This window comes from Magnolia sinica, chromosome 12 (genome assembly GCF_029962835.1).
Source record: "Magnolia sinica isolate HGM2019 chromosome 12, MsV1, whole genome shotgun sequence".
Classification (NCBI taxonomy): Eukaryota; Viridiplantae; Streptophyta; class Magnoliopsida; order Magnoliales; family Magnoliaceae; genus Magnolia; species Magnolia sinica.
Window position 1 is genome coordinate 24395895 of NC_080584.1, and position 26245 is coordinate 24422139.

At 38.5% G+C, this 26245-nt stretch overlaps 1 protein-coding gene across 2 annotated transcripts in view; it reads left to right on the forward strand.

Moving 5' to 3' along the window:
* LOC131221125 (succinate-semialdehyde dehydrogenase, mitochondrial) overlaps positions 1-26245 on the forward strand; it is a 116230-nt gene that overhangs the window by 52327 nt on the left and 37658 nt on the right. For both annotated transcript variants that reach the window (XM_058216269.1, XM_058216268.1), the window contains exons 7-13: positions 4108-4170; positions 4274-4384; positions 5034-5099; positions 5239-5316; positions 6923-7000; positions 7731-7797; positions 18151-18236. In XM_058216269.1, the coding sequence (XP_058072252.1) occupies positions 4108-4170; positions 4274-4384; positions 5034-5099; positions 5239-5316; positions 6923-7000; positions 7731-7797; positions 18151-18236 (549 nt within the window). The remainder of the gene's footprint in view (positions 1-4107; positions 4171-4273; positions 4385-5033; positions 5100-5238; positions 5317-6922; positions 7001-7730; positions 7798-18150; positions 18237-26245) is intronic.

The following is a 26245-nucleotide window of genomic DNA, read 5'->3' on the forward strand; positions in this document are numbered from 1 at the left end:
TCGATCGAGGCAACAAAGATTGTAAAATGAAATTAGAAGGATAGCCAAATTGATAATGTGAAATATAAAGTTCTTTTCTGACATTAAGATACTCTGTAAACTGACTTGATGAATTCGAATGAAGAATGTATAATTAATCCTTTTCTTGTCCACTACTGAGCAGCTTCTCCGTCTTCAAATGAAAGATATAGTGACTAGGAAAAAAATGTCCTAGTACAATTTAGGTTCTTTGTAATACGACCAACAAATGCAAATTAGAAGCAATATTAGGAACTGATAAAATAGAGGACAAGGACTCAAGGAGAATGATTGTAAAACGATAGCAATACCTTTCGACTAATGGGTGTTAAGGAACCATATGCTAATCTCACACAACTTACATAAGGATTGGGGGTAAATGAAAAGAAAAAGAAATAGATGTACATGTCATATGATCACTAGCCCTGGATCAATTATCCAAGGACTTGATGTAAAAATAATGTGAAAGGCTGTGAAAGTATTACCTACTTGAGCAAAAAAGGACTTTATTCTGAGTGGCATTCCTTAATAAGGCATCGTACTTAACTTTTGAGAGATGAACACATTATCAACTATTGTTTGGTGTATCCCCGATATTATCGATATATCCTCGATATTATCTCTGTCTCGAACTTGGCAATACTGACAACATTGGTAGTATTGGAAATTTCAGGTATCGTCGATGTATAGCTAGGCATTGCCAATGTATTGATATTGCTAAATATATCACCAATATTTTTTATTGTGTAAATTCTAGGTGTTGCTCGTATTGCGATTGTATAGCCAATATTTAAGACTCTGTGAATTCCAAGTGTTGCTTGTATTGCCAATGTATGGCAATATTTCGATGACATCGCTAAAAAACTGTATTAAAAAATTTCTTAAATTTTTTTTTTCATGGGTGCATGGTTGTATGATGAAGTGCATGTTTGTGTGTATATGCATGCATGAATGGATGGATCCTGTATGTATCTATGCATGGATGGATGGATGGATGGATAGTTGGATGGTTGGATGGATGGATTTGTGTGTATGTGTGTATGCACTATGCAAGCATGCATGGATGGATGGATGGATCATGTGTGTATTTGTGTGTATGTATGTGCATGCATGGATGGATCCACCATTTTCCCTATGTTTTCCCAATATTTCCGATCCTGTTTTTGTTGTTGAAATTATGTTAAATTAGTGTCAAATGGTTATAAATCCATTGGTTCTTCATGTTTTACATGAAAAATCATGGAGTTGAAGCTTTGATTTCGATATCCATTGGTTCTTCATGTTTTCCATGTTTTGTTCGAAATTTTCCTTCAACCAATTGTCAATTGAGACTAATTTTGAAGTATTTAGGAGTATTTGATGTAATGATCATCACATACACTCTAAATTTGAAATTCGAGTGTAGGTGATTTGTGGAAAATTAGGGAAAATTCGAAGTTTCTCCAATTTCTCCCAAATTGCTTGCAATGTTGCACTCCAAAACATGAAATCAAGCATGTGTGAGCGCTGACCTACTGATTTGTTAAGTCCTTGTCAATTTTCAAAAATAAAAATAATTTTTAATTCAAAATTTATAAAAAATTATTAAAATATAAATTATTATTTTTTTTTGAAATTTCCCCTTCAACCAGTTGTCAATTGAGACTATTTTCGAAGTATTTTGGAGTGTTTGATGAAATGATTATTACATTCACTCCAAATGTTATGCATTCAATTTGAATATAGTTGTATTAGTTCAGTCAGACAACACATAGTTTAGGATCCTATACAAAGGAAACCTATTGTGTGTACTTCTTTTTTGAGATGTTATGATTTAAAAGTGTATTAAGGTCTTTTTTTAACAATCCCTGAAGTTTCATTGAAAAATTCAACCATTTTCCAAATGTTTCCCTAGAAGTGCAATAAATTACCTGATACAAATGATATATCCCGTGCGATAACCAATACGTATCTGTATCCCAAGGATGTGATACGTAATGCGATACCGATACTTCGAACGCTGTTTCTAGGCATCAACGATAATATTGGCAATATTGATACGTGTTTCTGTATCCCCAATCAACGATACATGTAACGAAACCGATACTACGAACGCTGTCACCAACTGATGGAATCATAGGTGAATTTGCCAATGGTACAATGTCCCCAACAATATCCTGGGAATCCATACCATCTGTAGCTGCAGAATTAGAGGCTCAGCCTTGAAATCAACCATGAAGGATTAGTAATAATCAATAGTATACCAATTTCCTCCACAATTTGTGCACATTCGATTTATACCACAATTATGGCCAATACCATGACTATGACCTCAGCCACCATCATAACCTTCTCTTCCTAGACATCTACCTCGGCCAACACTAGCATTATCAAAATCTTGAATCCTGTCAGTAGGGCAGATTTCTCAATCATAATTGATCTCATAGGTGTATAATGTTTCTCATCTCATAAAAGAAAAGAATATGCACGATTAAGTGAAGGTAAAGTAGGAAACCAAGAATTTGAGCTTGAACAGGCTCAAACTCAGAATTAAGACCTACCAACAATTCAAATACTTTTTTTTTCTTTTTTCTTGACACTTATTTTATATGCCCCTGCATCTGTAGAACAAACAAATCGAAGATTATCCATGAAAGACAATTCCTACCACAAACCATGCATTTTAGCATAAAAGTCAGATACTGATCTCTCGTTGTCTCAAATGTCTTGATAAATATTATAAGTTGGGGCCTCTTATTCTGATCAACATACAATTCATAAGCAATCAACTAAATTTCCCTCACAGTGGACAACAGAGAGTCTGGTTCCATAGAATTCAAGAGTCATGACATAATTAACAAATTATTTGATTTTTCATAAGAAGAATCATTCATAGGAGGTTCCGATATACTACCACCTATATATCCAAACTTTTGTTTTCCACCGACAAACAACCCAACAACTTTTGACCATTGAAGATGTTTGTTGGACTTAAGTTTATGAGTTGTAAAATCAACAATCAACCTCTCCATCTTGGAAGTGATGGGATCAACTATCTCAAATGTTGATGATGAAGTCATATTTAATCCCAAACTATTAAAAGAGTACTAAATATTGTGACTTCATGCCAATCAATACCAAAAAACTGCTATAACTAAATATAGCTTGTGGCAGTCTTGAAAAAGACCAAAAAAAAAGGGCATCAATCCTCGTAGCTCCAAATCAAACCACCAAAGAGCAGAAGGGGATCTTACGGCTAAATTCATCAGATATCAACAAATCTTGATAATCTTAAAAAAAATAAAAAATAAAAAATAAAATCTGAAATACCTGATTGCTAACCGCAAAAGAATCACTGTAAACCTCACCAAGTGCACTACTTTATGGAACCAACCTTCTGCCCGACAGCCCATTTACAATTCCACATCATATGCTGAACTTCCGTTAACATCCCAAGCTACACCACTTTGCAAACTGTAGTAGGGCTAACCAACAAGGTCTATCTGAGCTCATCAATTAGTCCACATGGAATTCTGCTCCAGGGACTAGGCTTATGTCACACCTAAGCACCCACCTCAGGTCATATGCCAAAATCCTTCCATAGCTTAGCCTTAAGGAGCACTTGAAGTTGCTAGAAAATTTTAATGGTTGTACTTAAACCTCCATGTGAGAAGGCCAATTTTCCCTCAACTATGTCAAAGGGATGGACATGCCAACACGCTAAATGGGCACCGGCATAGCTAAACGACATGGCATCAGCCCAAATAGTTGAGACACTAGGAACATCTAACCGGGTTTATATTGGAGCATGGCCCATCTCATTATTGGGGCTACTTTATCAAAGCCTTATATTGCAGAAAAGTGGGCCACGCTGCACTATCCCTTGTTGAACAGGAATACCATTCTTTTGAACAAGAATCATACAGTACCCCTTCTATTGGTCTGTAACTATATTGTCGCAACAGATTTAGTTGTGACTTGTGAGAACATTTGTACCCTTACATGTTTTGCTCTAGGATAATGGTGCTGACAACAAGCATGGACCATGTATTTACACATGATTTTCTGTATACTCTGCATTGTATGTGATCTTTGTCCCATCTCTCGCAGCCTGTAGGTGTTGTTGGAGCAATTACCCCCTGGAACTTCCCTTTGGCCATGATTACTCGGAAGGTGTGTTGTGAGCTACTACTTTTGGTCACTACATATTGCTGCATTTCTATAGTATTACATATGCTCTGCATTCAATATAACAAGGCAAAGTGCAACTGTGCAGGTTGGCCCTGCTCTTGCTTGTGGTTGTACAGTGGTTATTAAGCCTTCGGAACTTACACCGTTGACTGCTTTAGCTGCTGCTGAGCTCGCCCTTAAAGCTGGAATACCGCCGGTGATGTCTCACCTTCTCTTCTTGATGGCTTTGCAGAGTTGTTATTTAACATCATCTACTTCTAACCTATGTAACAGATTTATGTACTTAAAGACTACTCTCATAGGTTATATGTGGGGGAAGGGATGAGTCAGCACCTACTCTTTTAAGAGAGAATTACAAAGCACAACTTGAACACTGCTCTCATAGGTTATAAAATTTTAATATGAGTGGTTTTAAGAAAAGAATATAACCCAAGTATTCTCTTTATAGATAAAGTATATAGATTTTTTTTTTTTTTTTTAATGGCTGTCATTTTGGTTATGTTATTTCAAAGAATCCTGTTTTATTGGCTGTAATGTTCATGTGAATTGGGGGTCTGAGCTCGTAGCTCAATGTTAGACAGGGCATGTTTCAACATTGAGGGGTCTTGGGTGTAGTGGATAAAAAAGAAAAAGAAAAAAAGAAGATAAAGATAAAAATCCCTTATAAAAAAAAAGTTCATGTGAATTAGAGACTTGTCATCAAAATGATTAACTTCATGGTAAAAGTACTGATCACATTTCACTTGAAGTGAACCTTTGGCATTCAACCACTGCTTCTCTGCACAATCTTCAGTTATTTTATTGTCTATTTTGTATTCAACGTGGCTTCCCTATCAATGACTCAGGGTGTCGTGAATGTGGTAATGGGTAATGCTTCCGACATTGGGGATACTCTACTAGCAAGTTCTCAGGTATCTTATCCTTTTCATTACAAATTTCTCGACATACCATCTTGGTGTGGTTCCTTGTGACTTGTGAGTCATCAGCTGATATGCCCCTGTTGTAAGATTAATTACTGAAAACTAACAGGCTTTTAGCTTTTATTTGTAGGTAAGGAAGATAACCTTCACGGGTTCAACTGCTGTTGGAAAGAAATTGATGGCCGGGGCCGCTGGGACTGTAAAGAAGGTACATGCATAGATACATCTCTGTGCTATAAGGAAGAGTGTCTTTGCAATTTCATGCGTTGGATACTTGGGTCCTACATGATTACTTCTTCCTACTTTATGTTTTATCTACATGGTTTATTGTGTGATGTTTTCGTAAGTGAATGCATAATAATCATTCGAAGAGAAACGTGAGCACAACAAGAAAACTTCACCTAGGAGTTGTCAAGAGTTTTCTGTTTAATGGTTTACTGGATTTAAAAAATGCATCAACCACACCGATACCAATTTACTTTTTCATTGATATATGGGGGTAGGTAATTTAAATGGCTTTGAATATGTAAAGGGGAATCAGCAACTTCAATAAGTATTAAGCAGGCTGATATAACTGAATGAAAAGATAACTAATGCAACAATCTTCTGCACTCTGCAAATAAGTACATATCAACTGTTTACTTTTCTCAGCACAACAATACAAAAAACATGCTTGGGTTTATTGTGCAATCATCTTCCAATTACAGGATCAATCGGTACTATCTTACCTGGGAACATTTGTTACTAGTCTTTTTAATCCTTATTCTTCTACCCATAACCTCTTGACCTTCACTTGGTTGTGCATTGTGAAACTCATTTATTATCCAGCTCTGCTATTTCTCTTCCATTTATTGTGAAGTTGTGAACCTAGAAAAGTGGACTCATTGTAATGAATTTTACCTTTTATTGTGTAATTATATTTGCTTCCAATATAATTATTTATACCTATCTTCTACGAATTTCATTGGTTCTACCGGTCATGTAAAGGGATCAGCAATTCATCTTGAATCACAGTATTTCATTTTTGTAAAAAGAATAGTTTCTATTGCAAATGGATTTCTTAGTTATCCAATGAATTGATTGTATCAATTTCCACGAGGTCCAACTCCGTCTCATGTTTCCACATTCTTCGCATAGACAAGAATAACCATTCCACAAGACCAGTTCTCTAACATCAGGAGGCCTTGGGGGTGTCCTGCGATTGTGCACTTCCAGAACTGATGGTTGGTTTGTTTCAAGTCTTATGTGAAACGAGTGGAATGTGGGTTTCCAGTGGAGAAGGCGGAAAATTGGATGCCCTCATAACATGGTTTCCGTTTTATGAGCTGAGCCAAATGCCACCCTCACACACACACACACACACACACACACACACACACCTTTCCTTTGCAGAGATGGTTCAAAGCTTTAATTTTCTCTTCTTCTTGTAACTATCTCAGTTTCTCGATTTTGTTTCTATACTTGCACTTATGTGACTTCAACTAGTCAGGTCAAAATAATTAGACTTCCATTTTTCGTGTCTTGAATCTGGACTGGCCTCTGATAGACTCACTTTCTCTATAAAGCTTATGCCCTCCAAATGTTTTAAGATCGGACTGTGTGGACTTGCATGGTTTTCTGTTACTGCATGTTCATTACTTGCATTTATTTTGTTAACAAAAACAAAAGAAAAGAAAAATAATTCATTTCAAGAAAGACTTTGGAGTTTTTACCATCTGTTTTTTATATTAGGCTCCAACCTGCGAGTGATTCAATCTGCAACATGTCATGGTTAAACTTTTATTGTTGATTCCATTAAATTCTGGGTTGTCCAGGTATCATTGGAACTTGGTGGGAATGCGCCCTGCATAGTGTTTGATGATGCAGACCTTGATGTGGCAGTGAAAGGATCTGTAAGTTGAAAACATTCTGTCCCTGGTGCTATCGTTGATAATGTTTACTCCGTAGTAGAAATAAGTTGGAGCTTGGAAATTCTGTTCAATGGCAAGCTAGCAGTTCTTGTTTGCTAAAACGTGTATACAATTAGGATAATGGAGTAGCTACTCTTTGGATGTTGATATTGTTGATTTGCCCCAAAGTTCTACACTTGTTTTCTATTCTGTCTTCTATTTCTATGCAGATTTAAAAGTCTAGCATGGTTGTGATTCCTTTGAAATAGCTTTCTTTCATGTATGTACTTGGCTACTAGAGGAACTGTACTTGAATTATTTTTTTTCAGGCTAGAACTTTCTACTTTCTAGATCACATGTTCTAGGTATCCTGTTATGGTTGCCAAGCAGCACCTAGCTTTGATCTCTACCGCAACTAAATTATCCATGTGATCATCTGCAATATCTGATGCACAGAATAAACTAAATCGCATGAGTTTATATCAACACACAGTTTAGGGCCACCAATTTGGTTTTTGGGAAACAGCCAGGTTAGGGCTGCCTTGCAAATTTTTAGAAAACAGTCAGGTAATGATAGTTTTCCAGTTAATATTTGTCAAGACATGATGGAAAACTGGAATGGGGCATCCTTCTCTGCTTTAGATAATTCCTTACAATTTCTGTTTTTTGCTTCAAGCTTGTTGTGGTATCTTATAATAATGCTAAAACGTCCTATTTTATTTTTATTTTACAGCTTGCAGCGAAGTTCCGTAACAGTGGTCAAACATGTGTTTGTGCAAATAGAATAATCGTGCAAGAAGGTATAGACTGCATGGCAAATGTGCTACTACAGATTGGTCCTTTCTTTTTCATTTGAAGTGTACTTTTTTTTTTCATTTTCTTTTTTGGAAGATAATGGGTGCATGGTTCTTGTTACCAGGGTGACATCTTGTGTTTTTGTGAGGCCTTATCTCGTATTAAGTTGCAAACATCAAGTAGCAGCTTTACGAAGCAAAATCTGAGAATATAATGCTAGGTCTTAGAATATAAGGATATGATAATATCATCATCATCATCATCATCACCACCACATCATCATCTAAGCCTTATCCCAACTAATTGGGTCGGCCTCACGAATCCATTTACACTATTCCACTCTATCAAGGGCCATAACTTCAGTTAGGCATAGGCATAGGTCATCAAATTCCAAGCCCAGGTAAGGGAAGAGGGTTGCATCAGGTAGGTAGATGGCGTCAAACTTTTTCCATAACTTTCATCATATATCTGGACAATAAGGATATGATTATCTGATAGTGTAAAAGTAACATTCTGTTTGTTGAAGTAAATTAGATAAGGTGTGTCAGAAACAGATCAAATTGGAAATTAGGACAATCCTATTGTATCTTACTCATATCATTATATATATATTCTCAAGCATTTCTGTCTTTATGGATATGTTTTGCTTTGTTTTGAATTCACATGAAGCTGTTATAATTTGAATAATTGATGTATTATTGTAAATGTTATCAACGTGTTGGTTTCATAAAGTTGTAATTTTATGGTTCTGGGGTTGAAGCCGACAGAAATGTCTTTTTGCATTTTGTATATGTTGAATGAGAGCAGTTTGTGTTGAATTCTTTTATATTGTTTAATTATGTTGAACTTCTTTTATGTTGTTTAATTATTTCCTCTTTAGTATTTCACTGTTATCGAGTAATTCTCTTTTTTCTTTTAAATAGCTCCAAACTGGACGGAAGTAATCCAGTGTCTTGAGAAACACCCATCAATATGGACTCGGTAAACCTGTAATGCCGTAATTACTTCTATATTACTAAAACTGTCCTTAAAAATTAAAAAATAGCAAAAAAATATAACTATACTAAAAAAATTAGTGAGAAAATGCAAACTGTTGAGGACTAAACTATACCAATGTGTAAAACTGAAATGATCCTCCGGCACAGTCCTAAAACATAATCAGATCAGTGATCCACCAGCTCCAAAACGGATTGATCATTTATACATGTAGGCACTAAATGGCCAGCTGTGTTTAAATGTGTATTTACTTTCCTATTCATGTAATGCATCAGGCAAAAATAAATAAATAATTCAAAAGGTGCAATATTTATTCAGTCTGTGAGGTATGTACATGACCTTTTGAAAGCCTCAGTTAAGATATGACTCCAATGTTGTAAGCGATGTAGCTCTAGACTTTTGAATTTGGTACTTATTTGAGTAATATACTGTCTGACTATATATGTTCATTGAATAATTGTTGAGTTATTATATGGCTATTGACAATTTTATATGCTTTTAATTGACCTTTCATGTAGCTAGCTCTCAACTCTTGAAATTATTACTTATTGAATGAGCTACTATCTAATTTAGAATTTCATTAATAACTATTGAATTATTGTCCACTAATGCCAAGTTTTACACTTCCACTTGAATAATTGAATAATTGAATATTTAGCTCGGGTTTTAGTTGGTCCCTGTTTGTTGAGAACTTCAAATCTTTAATTATTCAATAATTCATAACAGTGCATCATTAATTGAAAAACTACAAATTTGAGGTTGTTTTGAAATGTATGACCTTTTACTTATTTTTCTTATTTCGATTTTTAATATTTTAAATCATATTGTTTTTTTAGTAAATTATAAGTTTATGTACAATCAACTCGCTGATTGTAACCAACCTATTTAATAGACCATTTGATAATGGTTGATTATAATCAACCTATGTAATAGACTATTAGATAGTGCTTGATTGTAATCAACATATGTAATTGTCTGTTATTAATTGTCTACCACTGAAACTATTTTCCTACTTGGATAATTGATGGAAAAATATGGGGAGGGGAGGAAGGATCTCTACAAGGTCTTTATTGACTTAGAAAAAAAAGCTTAGGATAGGGTCCGTAGAGAGTTAATTTGGTGGGTGTTGGGAAAGAAAGGAGTTTCAAGAGGGTATAGTAATATGATTCAGTGTATGTATGAGGAAGCAGTAACAAATGCGAGGACCACTGTTGGAGAGAAGTGAATTCCCAATTACAGTAGGCTTGCACCAGGGGTCAGCATTGCGCCCATACCTCTTTGCATTGGTTATGGGCGAGTTGACAAGGCATCTGCAGGAAGAGATCTCATGGTGCATGTGATTTGTTGGTGACATAGTTTTGATTGACATGATGAGAGAGGTTGTAAACACAAAGCTAGATTTATGGATGGGTGCTTTAGAATCTAAAGGATTTAAAATTAGTCGGACTAAAATGGAGTATGTAGGGTGCAATTTTAGTAACAATAGGATTTGGAACGAGGAATTAGTTAATATTGCTAACAAAGAAGTTTCCCAAAAAGACTATAAGGCCAGCCATGCTTTATGGTACAAAATGTGGAGAGATTGAGAAGGATGTGGCCCATATATTCAAGCAGGGTGGAAGAAATGGAGATGTGCCTATGGAGTTTTATATGATCTTCATTGACCACTCAAATTGAAAGGGAAATTTTATAGATGACTATAAGGCCAGCCATGCTTTATGGGACATAATGTGAGCAATAAACAAACAATATGTTCATATGATGAGTGTAGTTTAATGAGGATGTTGAGATGGATGGGTGGTAAGAAAAGGAAGGATAGAATTAGAAATGAATGCATTCAAGGGAATTTAGGAGTAGCGCTATTAGGTAATAAGATAAGGTAGTAGACGTAGATGGTTAGGTCAATTGCAATGGGGACCAAGAACGATGTCGGTTAGGAGGGGTAAAAGTTGAAGGTTCTAAAAGGGCAATAGGAAGGCTCAGAAGGACGTGGGTGGAGGCTGTAAGAAAAGAGTGGATGAGCTATTATCTAATTGAAGTAATGTCCCTTGATAGAGTGGAATGGAGGAAAAATGATTCATGTAGCAGACTACTATTAGTAAGGATAAGGGTTAGGTGATAATGATGATGATTATAAATCTATGTACAATCACGTCTTTGGCTAGACACTTGGGGACATTTGCAGACAACATCCGTGCCAAGTGTCCATGTAACAATGATTTAGACTATTGGTAAGTAACTTGGTATTCTTCAAAATCTTACCTATCTGAAAGCTCCCATCTTCACCGTTGGAGCTGTTCTAGTTATCCACATTGAATCAACTGCCGTTTAAAAGCAATGTGTGAAGCAAGAGCAGAGTGGCATGTGAACAGGAGTTTAGGAGTTCAATATGGAAGTGAAAATTTCTATATTTCTAAATGAATGGTCCATGTTTTTTTCTAACTAAAGTATCATAGAGTAGGGCATCCTTCACTAATGGGATTCTGTAGTGGCTTTTAAGCTCATTTATCATAGGAGAATTTCATCTTGCAAGTACTAAATGTGTTTATGATATTGGATGTCAATAGGAAACCGGGTTTTAGGGATTTCGAAGTGATCAGTTTTTATTAAATTTAGCTTGCACGTAAAATAAAAATATCTTGTTTCAACGCAATTCAATTGACTGGTATGCTGGAATTTAATTGAAAGTTCTCATTACTTACTGGTGGGCCTGGTGTAAATCAATACTTGAAAAAGGAGACTTAATTATAGGATAGATTAACAAGTCTCTAACCTAGTTTAGAACTTCAAGTTGATTGATATGAAACATAAATGTTTGTGTGGCATCGATACTCGTCAAAACATGAAGTTCAAAGTCTACTTCAACAGTTAACTTCTTCTAAATCCTTGACACAGGACAACTAACCACTTGCTCTAAAAGCTCGAACTGATGGATTGTGGCGAATCAATCTCTTTATCTCATAGCTCGGGTCAAGCCCTCGACTGAACCCCCCTCATGAGCCCTACTTCACATCGGTCCCACCTCATACGAGCCACTTGCCTTACACAGGCCTCCAACCCCGAGCGTGCCCCCGCTCCACATGGGCCACCCCACTCGAGCCTAGCGTGAAAATGCCCCTGCATTAATCACCCTCGGTGAGGAGTCTTGAACACGAGACCTCCCGCTCTGATATCACTTTTGACGCAAGAAAACTAACCACTTGCTATAAAAGCTCGAACTGATAGATTGTGGTGAATCAATCCCTTTATCTCATAGCACAGGTTAGGCCCTCGGCCAAATCCCTTTTGTGGGCCCCACTTCACATGGGTTCTACCTCACATGGGCCGCCCACCCCGAGTGTGCCCCTGCTTCACACATGCCACCCCACTTGAGCTCGGTGTGAAAATGCCCCTGCATTAATCCTACTTTGCAACTTCCTCATTTAATGCCCATAAATCCCCTTAGGGTCCTAGTTTCCTAAAGCGTCTTCTTATTATTTAACTCTTGGACCACCTAAGCAATTTTTATTTTTTAACATGCTGTTATAAGGTGTTTGAGATTTAATCCTTTAGCGGTGTTCACAATTAGATCATTCTATCCCTTGTCTTAGAGTTGTGAGCGGGTTGAAAGTGAAAATTGCTTCCTTGTCGCAGATTCTTGGGCTCCTTTGAGTGGTTTTATTCGGTTGGCTAGTGGGAAACGACAAAGTGCCCATGGTCAACCATCTCAAAAATAGGAAGATATAATGTACAAATCTCTTATGTGACTTGAAGAAGTAGAGCCTGCTATTCATCTTTTGCGACTGTGTTCGCAGATTTGGAGAATTTTTTTAGCTATCTTTGATATGAATTGTACCATTTTCATGTGCAGGCATCTATCGAAGCATTCATGTAAGCTTGGATCAAGGTTGTATAGGGTGAGAACATGAGAGATTTGGCACCTCTCCCTCTTTGTAGTGAGTTATATGGTGTATGTGGGAGGAACATAACAAATGGACATTCACCGAAGCCTGAAGGCTGTATTTATGAAGATTAAGTGAAGGGTTTTGTTTTGGACCTTGCGAATCCCTCAAGGGTCACAAACAAGAGGAGCTTGTGGATGCTGAAGGCGTTTTCTTGTAATTGTTGCCTGTCGGGCCATGTGTTGATTTCTCGCTCTCCTCTCGCTATTTCTTTTCTTTTTGTTTTTTGTATGAGATATTGAATGTCCTAAAGAAAAGAATTCCAACCCTCCCACTCTTAACTCTCTAATTGTAAGCTTCCTAACTAGTAGGTGAAATCGTGATAGAAGAGGGGGGTGTTGAATCCACCGTGTGGCCTCTCGTAGCGAGGAATCTGAATCTGATGAGGGGCTTTATTGTGGACTGTTAAAAACCTCAAAGATCCGGTGATCCTTGAGTGTTTTGAGCATTAATAAAACTCAAATCTCAAGAGAAGGGGATTCTCCTCTCTATTTCGCTCTACGGTTAGGATCGAAAATTAATTTTCATTTTAAAAGTTCAAAAGCCTCTTACAATCTCTTAAACAAAGAATTCATAGATCAACTCTAAGTTCTAACTTAGCTTGGTAATTAGTTTGCTAATCACAACTAATCCTTAACTAATCAAAACTAATTCTAATAGCCTTGTAACTTCTTAACTGAAAACTAATGAGGAGAAGAAAATGACCAAATATAACCCATAAAAGCTTCAATTACAAAGAACTTGAATTCTTGCCAAAACACAGATGAATTTGTGTGGCCCTTCTTCTTGATCTCGGTGCCCAAGATAAGTTAATGGGGACATCACATTACGTGCGCCCCTGCGCACGTATTAGAGGAGACAGACCTCAGTTTCTCTGTGGTTTGACGAGTACCCATTCTGAAGGTCCCACATGGCATGTATGGGCATATGGAAGACCCCACATTGGGAAGATGCATGTGTATTGTTAGAGAGGTTTTTTTTTTTTTCTTCCAGCTGGTGGATTGGATGAACACGTCAATCGGACCGTTGGATCACATGCAGTACATGATCGGACCGTTGATCGTGGGCCATCTTCATCGAGGGACATCACATATCTTAGGATTAGTTTATTTTATGTTATCTAGTTGTTCGGATCATTAGTATATGTTTATTTGCTTTTATTTTGAGTGTTATTACATTTATTTTGAGTTGGGACTTAATTGAAACAAAAAAGAATTGAAAGGGTATTTTAGTCATTTGTAGTCCAAAAGGCTATAAAGCCTTGGACCTTCCCCCGTTTTGGATGATGCATGAATTAATAAAAAGCAATGGTTTTCTTCCTCTCTTGTCTTGATTGTTGATTGGGGATTTCTAAAGGTGTGAATCCTTCCTTGGGTGCAAATCCGAAGGTTACCACTTGGTGTGAAGCCAAAACTTTCTTCATTCTCTCTCCCTCAAAGGTATTCTCTTTAATCATTTTCTCATCTCGTACATCTTCATCCTTTCTGTTTCTTTTCTTTTCTTTTTCACATTGTGCTTAACCTAAACCCATCCCCACACCCCATCTACGTTTCCTCCCTACCCATGCACGCACGCACATGCACATGTGTGCACGTACAAACAACCACATGCGGCTGTCCCTCTTCATCCTTTGTGCTTCCTTTTGATTCCCCCTTCCTATTAAATCAAAACCCCCTTGAAACCCTAACCATAAATCCCCAAATTTCCCCCTTTACCCAAATCCCTAACCTTAATCCCAAAATTTCCCCATTTTCTTCAAATCCATAAATCTTGTTCACCCTAAACCTTAACCGCTACCTAATCCCTTTAGGATACAAGTGAATCCCTTCGAGTAATAGCCTAGCCCTATGTTAATTTGGAGTTTCTCAACTCCATTGGGACCTAATTGCTTTAATATATTATTAATTCCTAATTCCGAGCATGTTATAGCCTAGGATCTAACTTGATTACTACTTGTTGATTGTTTGGATTTAGATGAAGTTGCTGAAATTTATTGTTCTTGCTCACATTATCTAAAATATGAATTTTCTTATCATTCTAGGATAGAAAACATTGTCCTGCACATAAGTGAGGCCCACTTGGGCCTACATTAGACTCCCCTTGTTGGAGAAAACTTGTGCGCGGGTTGTCCTTGTTGTCTCCACTTTAAAATTTCCACTGTATGGGATGAGACGTCACTTGTAAAGTTGCCACTATATTAGATGAGATGTTTGATGCACTTGCTAGTGGATATGAATGGAGAAATAGAGGAGTCCCGATGCTCGAACATAACCTCATGGGTCCCACAACAAAGGGTTCTGTCATCACTTCGAATCAAATATGACATTCCACTACCGAATCTCTGAAAATTTGTTGTCCAATGGGACATGATCAGGACATCGAGGAAAATGAATAATATGATATACTTGTGGCACAATGACTGCTTCTCCTGGTAAAAAAGTACTTACTCTCAAGCATCGATTGACGGGCAACAACTAAATGGCGTCAAGTGTCATAACACACAATAATCATGTATTCCTTGCCAGTGGAGAATGAAAGATAACATAGCTAAGGATGGCTACTGGCACAATCGACTTTTTGTCAACGATCATCCACTTACCATTTATGCTCTCTTATTATTGTCGATGAACATCCTTTGGCCACAACGCAGACTAGATATTTATTGAGACATTGCGGCTCATGGAGACACCATGTAATGATCAAATCATTTGCAATGATCGGAGTATCATCGCCTTGAGATCCTCCATTGAAATTCTTGACGTCATGCTTGGGCCCCTTGAAAAAGTTGGAATCTTCCTGGATGTTTGATGGCTTTTGATAGGATCCATTCCAAAGATCGGGTATCCCATGCTGGGTTTAGACTCTAGTAATTCTATGCTATTGATCGGGTTGCTAAAAAGGTCTCAGATTGCAAATAGATTGTCATAGAAGAGGGAATCTCCAATGAAAGGTTGCCAAATGCAAACCTCAAACCTTTTGAAAATTTAAGTCATTGGTGCTGTCATGTGGGTTGGTGAAGTTCCCATTGAAGACTGGATTCTTGTTGAAAACCGTCTCGTCAATGTACCTCTCATGTGCCTATTCTTTACAAAAGAGGAATCAAGATCCCATGGAAAATAAAACAATGGTTCAAGGTTTATGCTTCTCCGCATGGACAATTCTATCATCATTATCTAAGTTGGTCACCAATTTTGGAAGGTCTTCTGTCTTGGATGGTTGTAGGCTTGCAACATTAGGACACTATTGTGAAGCACCGAAATCTTATTGCCATCACCGTATACTATCACATCATCTGTATCGTTGTTAGAAGAATAATAAATTAGTTCTCTCTTGGTGTCATAATAAGCGACGGGTCCTTTGTCAAAGATCGAATTCTTGTCAAGATTTGACTCTTCAGCGCGAAAGATGGGCATGTTCTCGCATGCAAGAAAACAACCAGAAGCTTTGGGTGATGCGGTACCACTCACAATTTTGAATTCTTCCCCTTCTTTATACACACAATCCACGGAAAACGACATGGGCCATTGGAATCACAACAACTCACCACCTCTTCGACACTAGGATATGCAATGCACTTAGCGATATGCTCTACTTGCTGTTGTATCTTTTGGAATGGAATGCATCCAATCAATTCCTTAATTTGTTGTCGTAGGGACTTGGATCTCCTTGTCTTTGGATCAGGCTTGTATCTTCCACGGTGTCAAACTTGAGGCATCAAAGAAACATATGATTGATGATCTTGGTATGGTTGATTGTGTTGGGTGAGATTTTTGATGGGGTGGATTTGATTTGAGGTTTTGACTTTTGAGACGGGGGTGATTCAATTGGAACCTTGTATAAGGCCATGGAATGGAAATCGAGTTAATTGGGTTGTTACCAATTTTTTTTTTAAAAAACGTAACGATGAATTGGGTTGTTACCATTGGCGTCTCAATATTGTTGAAATTGGGAAGAAAATGGTAAGATAGGGATGGTGTCATTAAGATTTTTGATGGGATGGAAATGGAAACAAAGATGGAGGGTAATGGCACTTGGATTGATCAGGATAATGTTTCAAAGCTTCAATGGACTCTTCTGAAGAGTAATACACGGATCTGGCAATTTGCTGATGCTCGTGGATGAATTCATGGTGATCTCTCTACATTGATCTTGCGTGGATCTAGTAATCCATCGAAAATCCAACGAACAAACCTAGCTTGATACCACTTGATGCAAGAGGGGGGTGCTGGATCTATGGTGCGGTCGGTCTTCCATGGTGAGGAATCCAAGACCGATGACTGACTCTAGTACAAACTTGGAAACCTCAAAGATCGACAATCCACTAGTGTCTCAAGTTCGCCGATAGAACCCAATCGCAAACAAGAGCAAAAGAAGAGGAATCTCCTCCCATCTCCTCTCTCTCTCTCTCTAAAGTATCTATAGAAAACTCTAACTAATCTTGGTGATTAGTGTGCTAATCACAACTAACCCTCGACTAATCCTGCCAAAATAGAGATGCCTGCTCAATCTCGACCCTTGAGATAAGTGAGGCCCACCTAATCTACATCACATCATCACCTAATTAGCTTCAAAATCTTGCAATAAGGTCTCCATACCTTTTAACCTCCTCAACATAAGTTTCAGAGCCTCTTTTGGTTCAAAACATGCCAACAAAGAGAGTAGAATCTTTTAGAAACCTAGCACTTTTTTCTTTGAAAGGTTTAGGAACCAAGACTTTCTTAGTATAAAAGCATACTATCTGTCAGTGGTCCACTTTACACAAGTTAGCTACCAACAGTTGGACTATTTTTCCTCTTCTAGGGTTTGGGCCTTCATGCATGATGGTCAATCCCCCGCTTTGGTCTTCATTTGCTGGGGTGGACGAAGATGATTAGAGGGTACCACTCTCACACGTTATATTACATCTACCAGTCAGTAGAGCCTTCTGCTGTAACAGTTGCATTTATTTGACTCAACTGCTGTTTCTGTCATTCTTTTTATTCTTTGAAAGGTGATCTGAATTTGGAAATGTAAAAATCAATAGAAATCTTGGGAAAGCATTTGGTGGCCCCTGTTTTCTTGCTGTTTTTTAATTATTTGTCATGCCTACAGCTGCTTTGTTTTGGAACTTTAAGCTGCCCCGCACGGCGAAGGGAAGATGTGAACTCCCAAAGTAACTAGTTGTTTCCTTCTGTTATGTTTATGTACGAAGCCTTAATAGATGAGTTCTTAGTTAATGGCTAAATACTTCTGTAGGTTGCACAATTACTGATACGCGTTGTTTTGCATAATGCTTTATGGCCATTATCAATGTTGAAGATGATAGCATTTGTTGATTCACATTTGTTACTTGTACATTAAATCTTTTTTTCCCTTCTCCCAGTTTCTTTATCTCTCTTGTAAATGTGTTCCTTTCATGATTTATCGATACTTTACTTGCAGGCATTTATGAGAAATTTGCAAATGCTTTTGCAAGTGCTGTGCAAAATTTGCAAGTTGGAAATGGTCTAATTGAAGGTGTAGCCCAGGTACATAATTTGCAAGTTAGAAATGCATCATTACATCACTTGTGTGTACACAGGGCCAGGGGTGGATCCCACTGACTGGCCAATGCATAGAAAAAGTCAAGAGGGACCTCCAATTGATCTGTGGTGCCAACTAGACCAATTGGATGGTACACTAGTTTGCCAGTAGGTCTGGGGGCCTACAAGACCAATCTGATGGCTATTTATACATCTAATTGGTCTGTGGGGCCCGTGTGACCAATATGGTGTGGTTTAGTCCAGGCATAGAGCCCACCTGGTTTCCATGGTCACAAGGTTAAGTAAGATTTATGTTTTTGCTTCCTTTTTCTAGTTAGACATTTTCTCAACTTAGATTTGTTTTGCATGCAACATTTAGTGTTTGAGTAAAGTGGTGTATGAAGGCCAATATATACAAGTTCTTGCCTAAGGCCCCGTTTGTTAAATCTGAAGTCTAAAGACTGAATCTGAAAACTGAAGCCTGAATCTGAAATCTGAAGTAAAAAAAACTTGTTTGATAATTATGGCTGAAGTCTGAAAATTAAGTACTGAATTTGAAACAACCTGTTTGTTAATAAACATCTGAAATATGTTTATTTGACACATTTGCCCCTATCTCCCGTTTGGAAATGTTTTACATTATAAAGAAATTATTTTTTATTAAATGAAAATAAAATCAATATATTTAATTCAAATAAACTAAAATACTTAATAGAAAACTAAAATATCATTATTCATAAGACCCTCAATTCCACTTAGCGGGAAGATTGTCACTATGTGTCATGTAGGCTTGAGCACCAGTAGCAACTAAACCTTCAAATAAGGCCCACAAAACTGGTGAGACAATGGTGCCCACCTTAGGTGCATCCAGACCCATGCAGATTGGGTAGGAGTAGGACGCAGATTTCCTAGGAAAGGCTTTCGCAAGAAGCTCCTGCGCTGGGAACCTATGTGGAGCCCACCATGATGTTTTTGATAAATCCACCACATCCATCCATTTTGTGAGTTCATTTTAGGAAAAGAGGCCAAAAATGAGCAGGATCCAGTACTCAATTGGGCCGAAAATGTGAGAATTGAATGTCCACAGTTGAAATATTCGTGGGGCCACAAAAGTTTTAAATCAGGCTAGTATGTTTGTTTTCAGTTCATCCCATTATGAATGGTATGGATGGCATGTAAGCATCATTGTCGACCCTAGGGAGGTTTCAACAGTAGGAATTTCCCTACCCACCTTTTCCGATTGGGTACTACTGACGTGGATTTCCTGCGAAAGCCTTTCAGAAGTTCCTGTGCAAGGATGTTGGGTGGGGTCCACTGGAATGTATGTGAGAAATCCATTCCGTCCATCCATTTTTCAAGCTCATTTTAGGACGTTCAACCAAAAATGAGGTGGATATAAAACTCAAATGGGTCACACAAAAGGGAAAATTAGGAAAAGAAGTTCATAAAGTTGAAATCTTCTTAATCTCCACCTTGATGTTTATATGGTATCCAAACCGTTTATAAGGTCATTCCCAATTGGGCGAAGTGAAAACACCTAAAATATAGCTCGGTGTAAAACTTTTATGGCCATACAAATGCTTCAACGGTGCTCACTGAATGCCCACTATTTCCTCTTGTATGTCACACTTAAGTATTTGATAAACTTCAATTTTATTCACACGTCCTTAAATGACCTCGCAAAATGGATGGACGGGGTGGATTTCTCAAAAACATCTCGGTGGACCCCACCCAATATCTTTGCGGCTTGTGTAGGAAATCCCACTATTTCCTCTTGTATGGCACACTTAAGTATTTGATAAACTTCAATTTTATTCACATGTCCTTAAATGACCTCGCAAAACGGATGGACGGGGTGGATTTCTCAAAAACATCTCGATGGACCCCACCCAATATCTTTGCGGCTTGTGCAGGAAATCCACGTCCGGGTACTACTTGGACGCGGATTAGCTACTGACAGGTTGAGTAGCGAGATTGGCTATCGAAGTGACATCACCAAGTTATGTGGGCCCACTATGATGTATGTGCTTTATTTACACCGTCCATCTATTTGGAGATATAATTTTAGGGCATGAGTTAAAGAATGAGGCAGATCTAAATATGTAGTTGACCCCACCACAAAAAACAGTGGGGAGATTGATGCCTACCGTTGAAACCTTCCTAAGGCTCACCATGATTTTTATTTGAAATCCAACCTGTTCACAAGTTACCACGGACATGAAAGAAGGGAAAAAAACAAATATCAGCTTGATTAAAAACTTTTGCGGCCTATTTAAGTTTTTAATGGTGGGCGTCACTCTCCCCACTGTTTTCTGTGGTGAGGTCCACTGGAGCTTTGGATTTGACTCATTCCTTTGATCTTTACCTAAAATTATCTTTCCAAATGGATGGATGGTGTGGATACAAAACATACATGATGGGGCCCATAGAACTTGGTGACGTCATTTTAGTAGCAACTCTCACTACTCAAACTGTTAGTGTCCAACGGATTGGCTACTCCCCTACCACCAGCCAATGGCTGGTGGTCGGTGCTATGTGGGCCCCACCATGATGTATGTGTTTCATACGTGAAGTCCATCTATGTTTCTAGATCATTTTATGGTATGAGACCAAAAATGAGGTATATCCCAATCTCAAGTGGACCACATTAAAGGAAAATAGTGTTGAATGAACGTTGACCATTGAAAACTTTTTGGGGGCCATAAAAGTTTTAGATCAAGCTGATCTTTACTTTTTCCATTCATCTGGGTATATATGACCTAATCAACAAATTGAATGTCAAACAAACAGTACATTGGGCCTTAGGAGAATTTTAATGGTGGATATCCAATCACTATTTTTTCTTGTGGTGTGGTCCACCTGAGATTTATATTCCTCTCATTTTTGGTATCAAGCCCTAAAATGATCTTTAAAAATGGATGAAACACATACATCATGGTGGGCTCAGAGAAGTACCCCATGTTAAAAGTTGGGATGTGTATAACGTAAGGGAGAAAATCTCTCTCACAAAGGACAAATTTGGATTAAAAATAATAATAATCGCAGAGCGCATTCTTCATTCCCCATTAAGCTAGACTCCCATCAAGGAAAAAATTCAACATAAATGACTCCCATCACGGAAAAATTTCAACATAAAATGGTGGAGCGCTTTCCTTCATTTGCGTTAATAAACACCACTAAACATGGAACATTTTCCAAATTCCGTGTTAAGTACAAAAATTCAGCGTTAACAAACAGGCCCTAAGACTTTATTTTAATGATTAAAGCTCCTATTTTTAAAGACATGTGATGGGTTATATTGTGGGGTGTGGTGCTTCATAAGCTAGTGGTTTGATGCCATAGTCTTATGCTTTTCTAGTGGTTTGATTCCCTAGAAATCATTCAAATCCCATTCAACAGTCATATTATTATTATTTTTCTGTGGGTTTCTACAACTTAAACTTCTTTGGTAATGGTTTCTAAGCCATAACACATGTGATCTCCCTTAGAGTTGATGGCGGCAAAAATGTTTGTGGTCTTGGACTCTTCTAGAGAGGTACGTTTGGACACTATCCTTTTAGGCCTATCTGGACATGATCTTGTTGCTATTTGTCAAATACTCTAGAATAGGGAAGGATCGTCAAGCACATGTGGCACAAGTTGGCTTGTAGGTTAATGGTGGCACATGTGGGGCACTTGAAGATTGATGGTGGCACATGTGTGGTGTTTGGGGATGGACAATGGCATGAGTGTATATTGGCATTTGTGGAGCAATTGATGGTGGCACATGTGGCATATGTTGGGTACTTAAAAATGGATGGTGGTACATGTGGGACATTGGCACGTGGCCTTCCCATCGAATGATAGTAGACAATTGACCCACCAATGTGGATATGACTCAGACAGTATCTCCCATCCCTTCTTATAAAGACAAGCAATTCTCCAATTGTGGAGACCGTTTGTCCCTTTTCGGACAACCATGCAATGAGAAGGCTTGACAAACTGGAAATAGCTCTATATATCGGTTGGATTCAGGAGTGGAGGAGAAAAATGGGGAAGGGAGGAGGGATGGATCGACCATAGTTCTTTTTTTTTTAGTTTTTTTTTTTTTTTTTTTTTGGGGGGGTAAAGGGAAATATAATGAAGGATGGGGGGAGGGAAGAGCAATAAATAGTGAAAGTGGGGAGGTGACATTGGAACAAGGGGAGGAAGGAGTCTAGATAGGAGTCATAAGCAGAAGCCTGAAAAGATTGGGTTAGGAAGGAACTTTCGCAACTCTTGACCTTATTTATAGTCAGTTTCCCAGAGGAATGGCTTCCAGTCAACTTCTCTAGGGTTTTTGGTAGTGTGGGGAAGGTTATGCAGGTGATTGTACCTCGTGATTGTTAGTCTTCGACCCACTATTGATTCATTTTCGTTCAAATGAGTTGTGAGGAGGAGGTGGAGATGGCAGTAAAGTTGCTTCATGGGGAAAGCTTTAGAGGGAAGAAGTTGTAGGTCCAGAGGGCTTGGTCTAGCCATAAGGTAAAAATCAAAGGAGTGAGAAAGACGGGAAACAGGGAGGAGAAGTAGGGGGTTGGGGTTGGGGAGATGGGAGTCGGGCAACAATCTTCTCGAAAAGAAAAAGGAGATGTTGGCAAAGAGCAAGGAGAATGTTTAATGTCCTTTAGGGATGTAGTGATTGGGTAGAGCCATCGACAGAAGCCGTAGAAAGGGAAGGAAGTAGAGGAGAAGTGGATTTGGAAAGAGGTCTTCGGCGAAGAGCAGGTATCAAGACGAATGAGGTGTGGATACCTATTAAACTAGGGGTGAACATGGATCGACTAATGGTTGCGCGAGCCATTTTTAATGATGGGCCCACATGGCAAATCAGAAGATGAGCGAAGAAATCCTTCTTCGGTTGGAAGTCTGGATTCTGATATGGGGAATCCCTTTGGAATTATGGTTTTGTGAGGTGTTTCTAGTGATCGGCTCGTGTTTAGGTGAAGTGGTTACAATTGACGATGGGACGAAAGATGGAGAGGAGCTTAGGGTTGCTCGGATCTCTGTGAAGAAGAAGGGGTCAATGGTGGATTCTGCCACTGTTAAAATAGTGGTCAGGGAAGAAAATCTTGTTTTAAAGGTGGAAAGGGTGAAGAGTTGGGGGATTTCGCTTCAGTGGGGAAAGCTTTGTGAGTAGAAGAGTAGAGGAAAGCCGTTAGGGAGGTGCTCCTGCAGGTTGGGGAGAGGAGCACAATTCCAATGCTCTAATGGGGTAGCAGAAGGTAGGGTTGTTATGTGCAGCCCTCTCATTGGTGAAGAGGGGTTAGTCGGTGAGGTGGAGAATGGGGAGGTGACATGTGGGGTAGATGGGGCTGTAGGTGCACTAAATCGATGCTCCGCTTCTCCGAGCTTGCAGGTGGCAATTGGTTTGGGTTCCGAGCCTATGGATGAGGGGACACGTACCCCAGGTGTTGCCAGCTTTGAATTAGTTTAGAGTTTGCATTGGGCTTTGCGGCAACGAAGATGTGATGGTCTGAGCCATCTTCGAGGCGTCGTTGTCGAGATCGGCTTTTAATGTTGTTGTTAGAGTGTTTTCTCTATGCGACACGTGGCTGGGAGCAGTGTTTGAAGTATCGGTATCACTAGTTGGGGATATGGAAACAATATCGATATCGTTTGATAATAAAAAATGCAGGGAAACATTGGGAAACATGGAGAAAATGGTGGAAATTTTGAGTGAAACTTTACGAGATACTAAAATACACATTTGCATATTTAAGAATAAAAAGAAAAGAAAAGAAAAAAGAATGCATAAATAATAAGTTTCCATTTAATGGGAGCCTAAAACCATGCGTTTTAATGCTGTCATAAGAAATCAATCCAACCATCCAACCATTCCATCTATCCATCCAAATATCCATTGATATTTCAGAATATTGACTACACAATATTTTCCCGAGAAATCGTTGACGACTAGAAAGGAAATGATAGATTGTGGTCTTGATATCACCCATGTTACTATAACGATAATATCGTGATATTATCAATATCATCGTTGACAATTTGAACATTGCACACAACCATGTGCCCAAAAAAAAAATGGAATTTTTTTAATAAACAACTTTTTGTGATATCGATAAATTGGCAATATTATCGAAATATCGCCGATGCACTAGAAATACAAGCAATACATAGAATTTATATAGTCGAAAATATCGGCGATACATTGGCTATATTGATGCATTGGCAATACAAGAGACTTGGAATTTACACGGTAAAAAATATTGGCAATGCATTGGTGATATCGATACATTGGCGGCGATACTTGGCGATACAATGGCGATATTATCGATATTGCTGAGCTGGAGATACGGATAATATCGAAGACATTTTGATAATATTAGGGATACTCCAAACAATGGCTGGGAGATAATCGAGAGCTTGTAGGGGAGACTCCATGTGGTGTGACATGTGATAGGGATGGGCCCACTCCTCTCTCGTATTGGTTTTACACCCCACACGAGCGTTCGAGTTTTCTCCTGCACGTGTGTTAAGTGCTTACACGTGGGAAGCCTTCCCTCCCCTTATTTAGGCGAGAGGCTTTTCGTTGATTTAATTCTATTGAGGCAGCTAAGGATCTCAATGAGGAGCTCGTTTCAGTTATCAACCCTTCGATAGTTGGCATCTACATGCAACTTCTTCTAACGAGCTCTGGTGACAACCTGGTGGAGCTTGTGAGTGAGGAGTTCGACCAAGGGTTTCTTATCTCAAAAGAGCAGTAGGATGCTCTAGCTGATGCTTAAAGAGGGTTGTTAGTGAATTAACAAGAGGAATTAGGTGTGATGGAGGGGGTTGTGTTGGCATTGGGGAATGTGGATCTTGGCGAGAGCTTTATGGAGGATTTTTATCATTACTCCTTTACATGCTACCACTATGAGGGATGGAGATCGTGTTATCTGACAATCTAATCCAGCCACGACAACATGAGTGCAAGCTGCTTCATAGGGGGACAATGTGCTAACAGAAGATAACTTTGTTGACTTGCTAGAAAGGGTTGGAGGTTTGTTGGGGTTATCCTTTGGGGATTGGGATGAGGATACCCATGTGTTATTACAGTTCGTTCAAGGTAGACGAGATCAATGACAACAAGAGTTTCAGGTGGCGAAGGGCAGGAAATGTCCTAAAGGTTGGCGGGCACTTCTTAACTTAGAATGTTCTATTAATTATAACTTCGTAGGTAAGTCCAATGGGGGAAAGAGAGTAAGAGGGGTCAAAGTCGTTGATAAATGATAGTTTATCTTAGAATGCTAGAGGATCGGTCTGCATGATCAAAAGAGCCCAGGTTAGAAGTGTGTAAAAGATCAAAAGTATAGCGCTGCATGAAACTAAGTTGCAATCCATGGACAAAGGTATTCTCGACTTAGTCAATTGGGGGGGAAATTAAAAACAAAGAATGGTTAGCTTTGGATGCTGTTGGCAGGGGTTATATTTGTGGCCTATAATTTAGAAATTTGGAGGAAGGAAGACAGTATTTTTGGTAAGTATTCGATATCGATATTTCTACGTGCTTTTTTTTTTTGGGGGGGGGGGGGGGGGTTAAAAACAAGGAATGGTTAGCTTTGGATGCTGTTGGCAGGGGGTGTTTTTGTGCCCTAGAATTTAGAGATTTGTAGGAAGGAAGATAGTATTTTTGGTAAGTATTTGATATCGGTATTTCTACGGGACAAATCTTCCCGCTTTTAGTAGGTTCTCTGCTGTTTATGGTCTTTGCATCTCAGGTCAGAGAGAGCAGTTGTGGGGAGAGATAATTACAATTAGGCAGAGGTGGAGCCTGCCATGGTATATTAGTGGAAATTTTAATAGTCTGGTTCTCGTATGAAAAATTAAATGAAGGGCGTATAACTTGTAGCATGAAAGACTTTGCAGATTGGGTAGCTTTGCACGATATGGTGGACCTTCCAATGGGGGGAGTTAAATTTTTGCGGTTAAATGGTAGGAAGAAACTATTTTATCACGTTTGGATAGATTTATGGTGTCTATGGACAACATTGAGA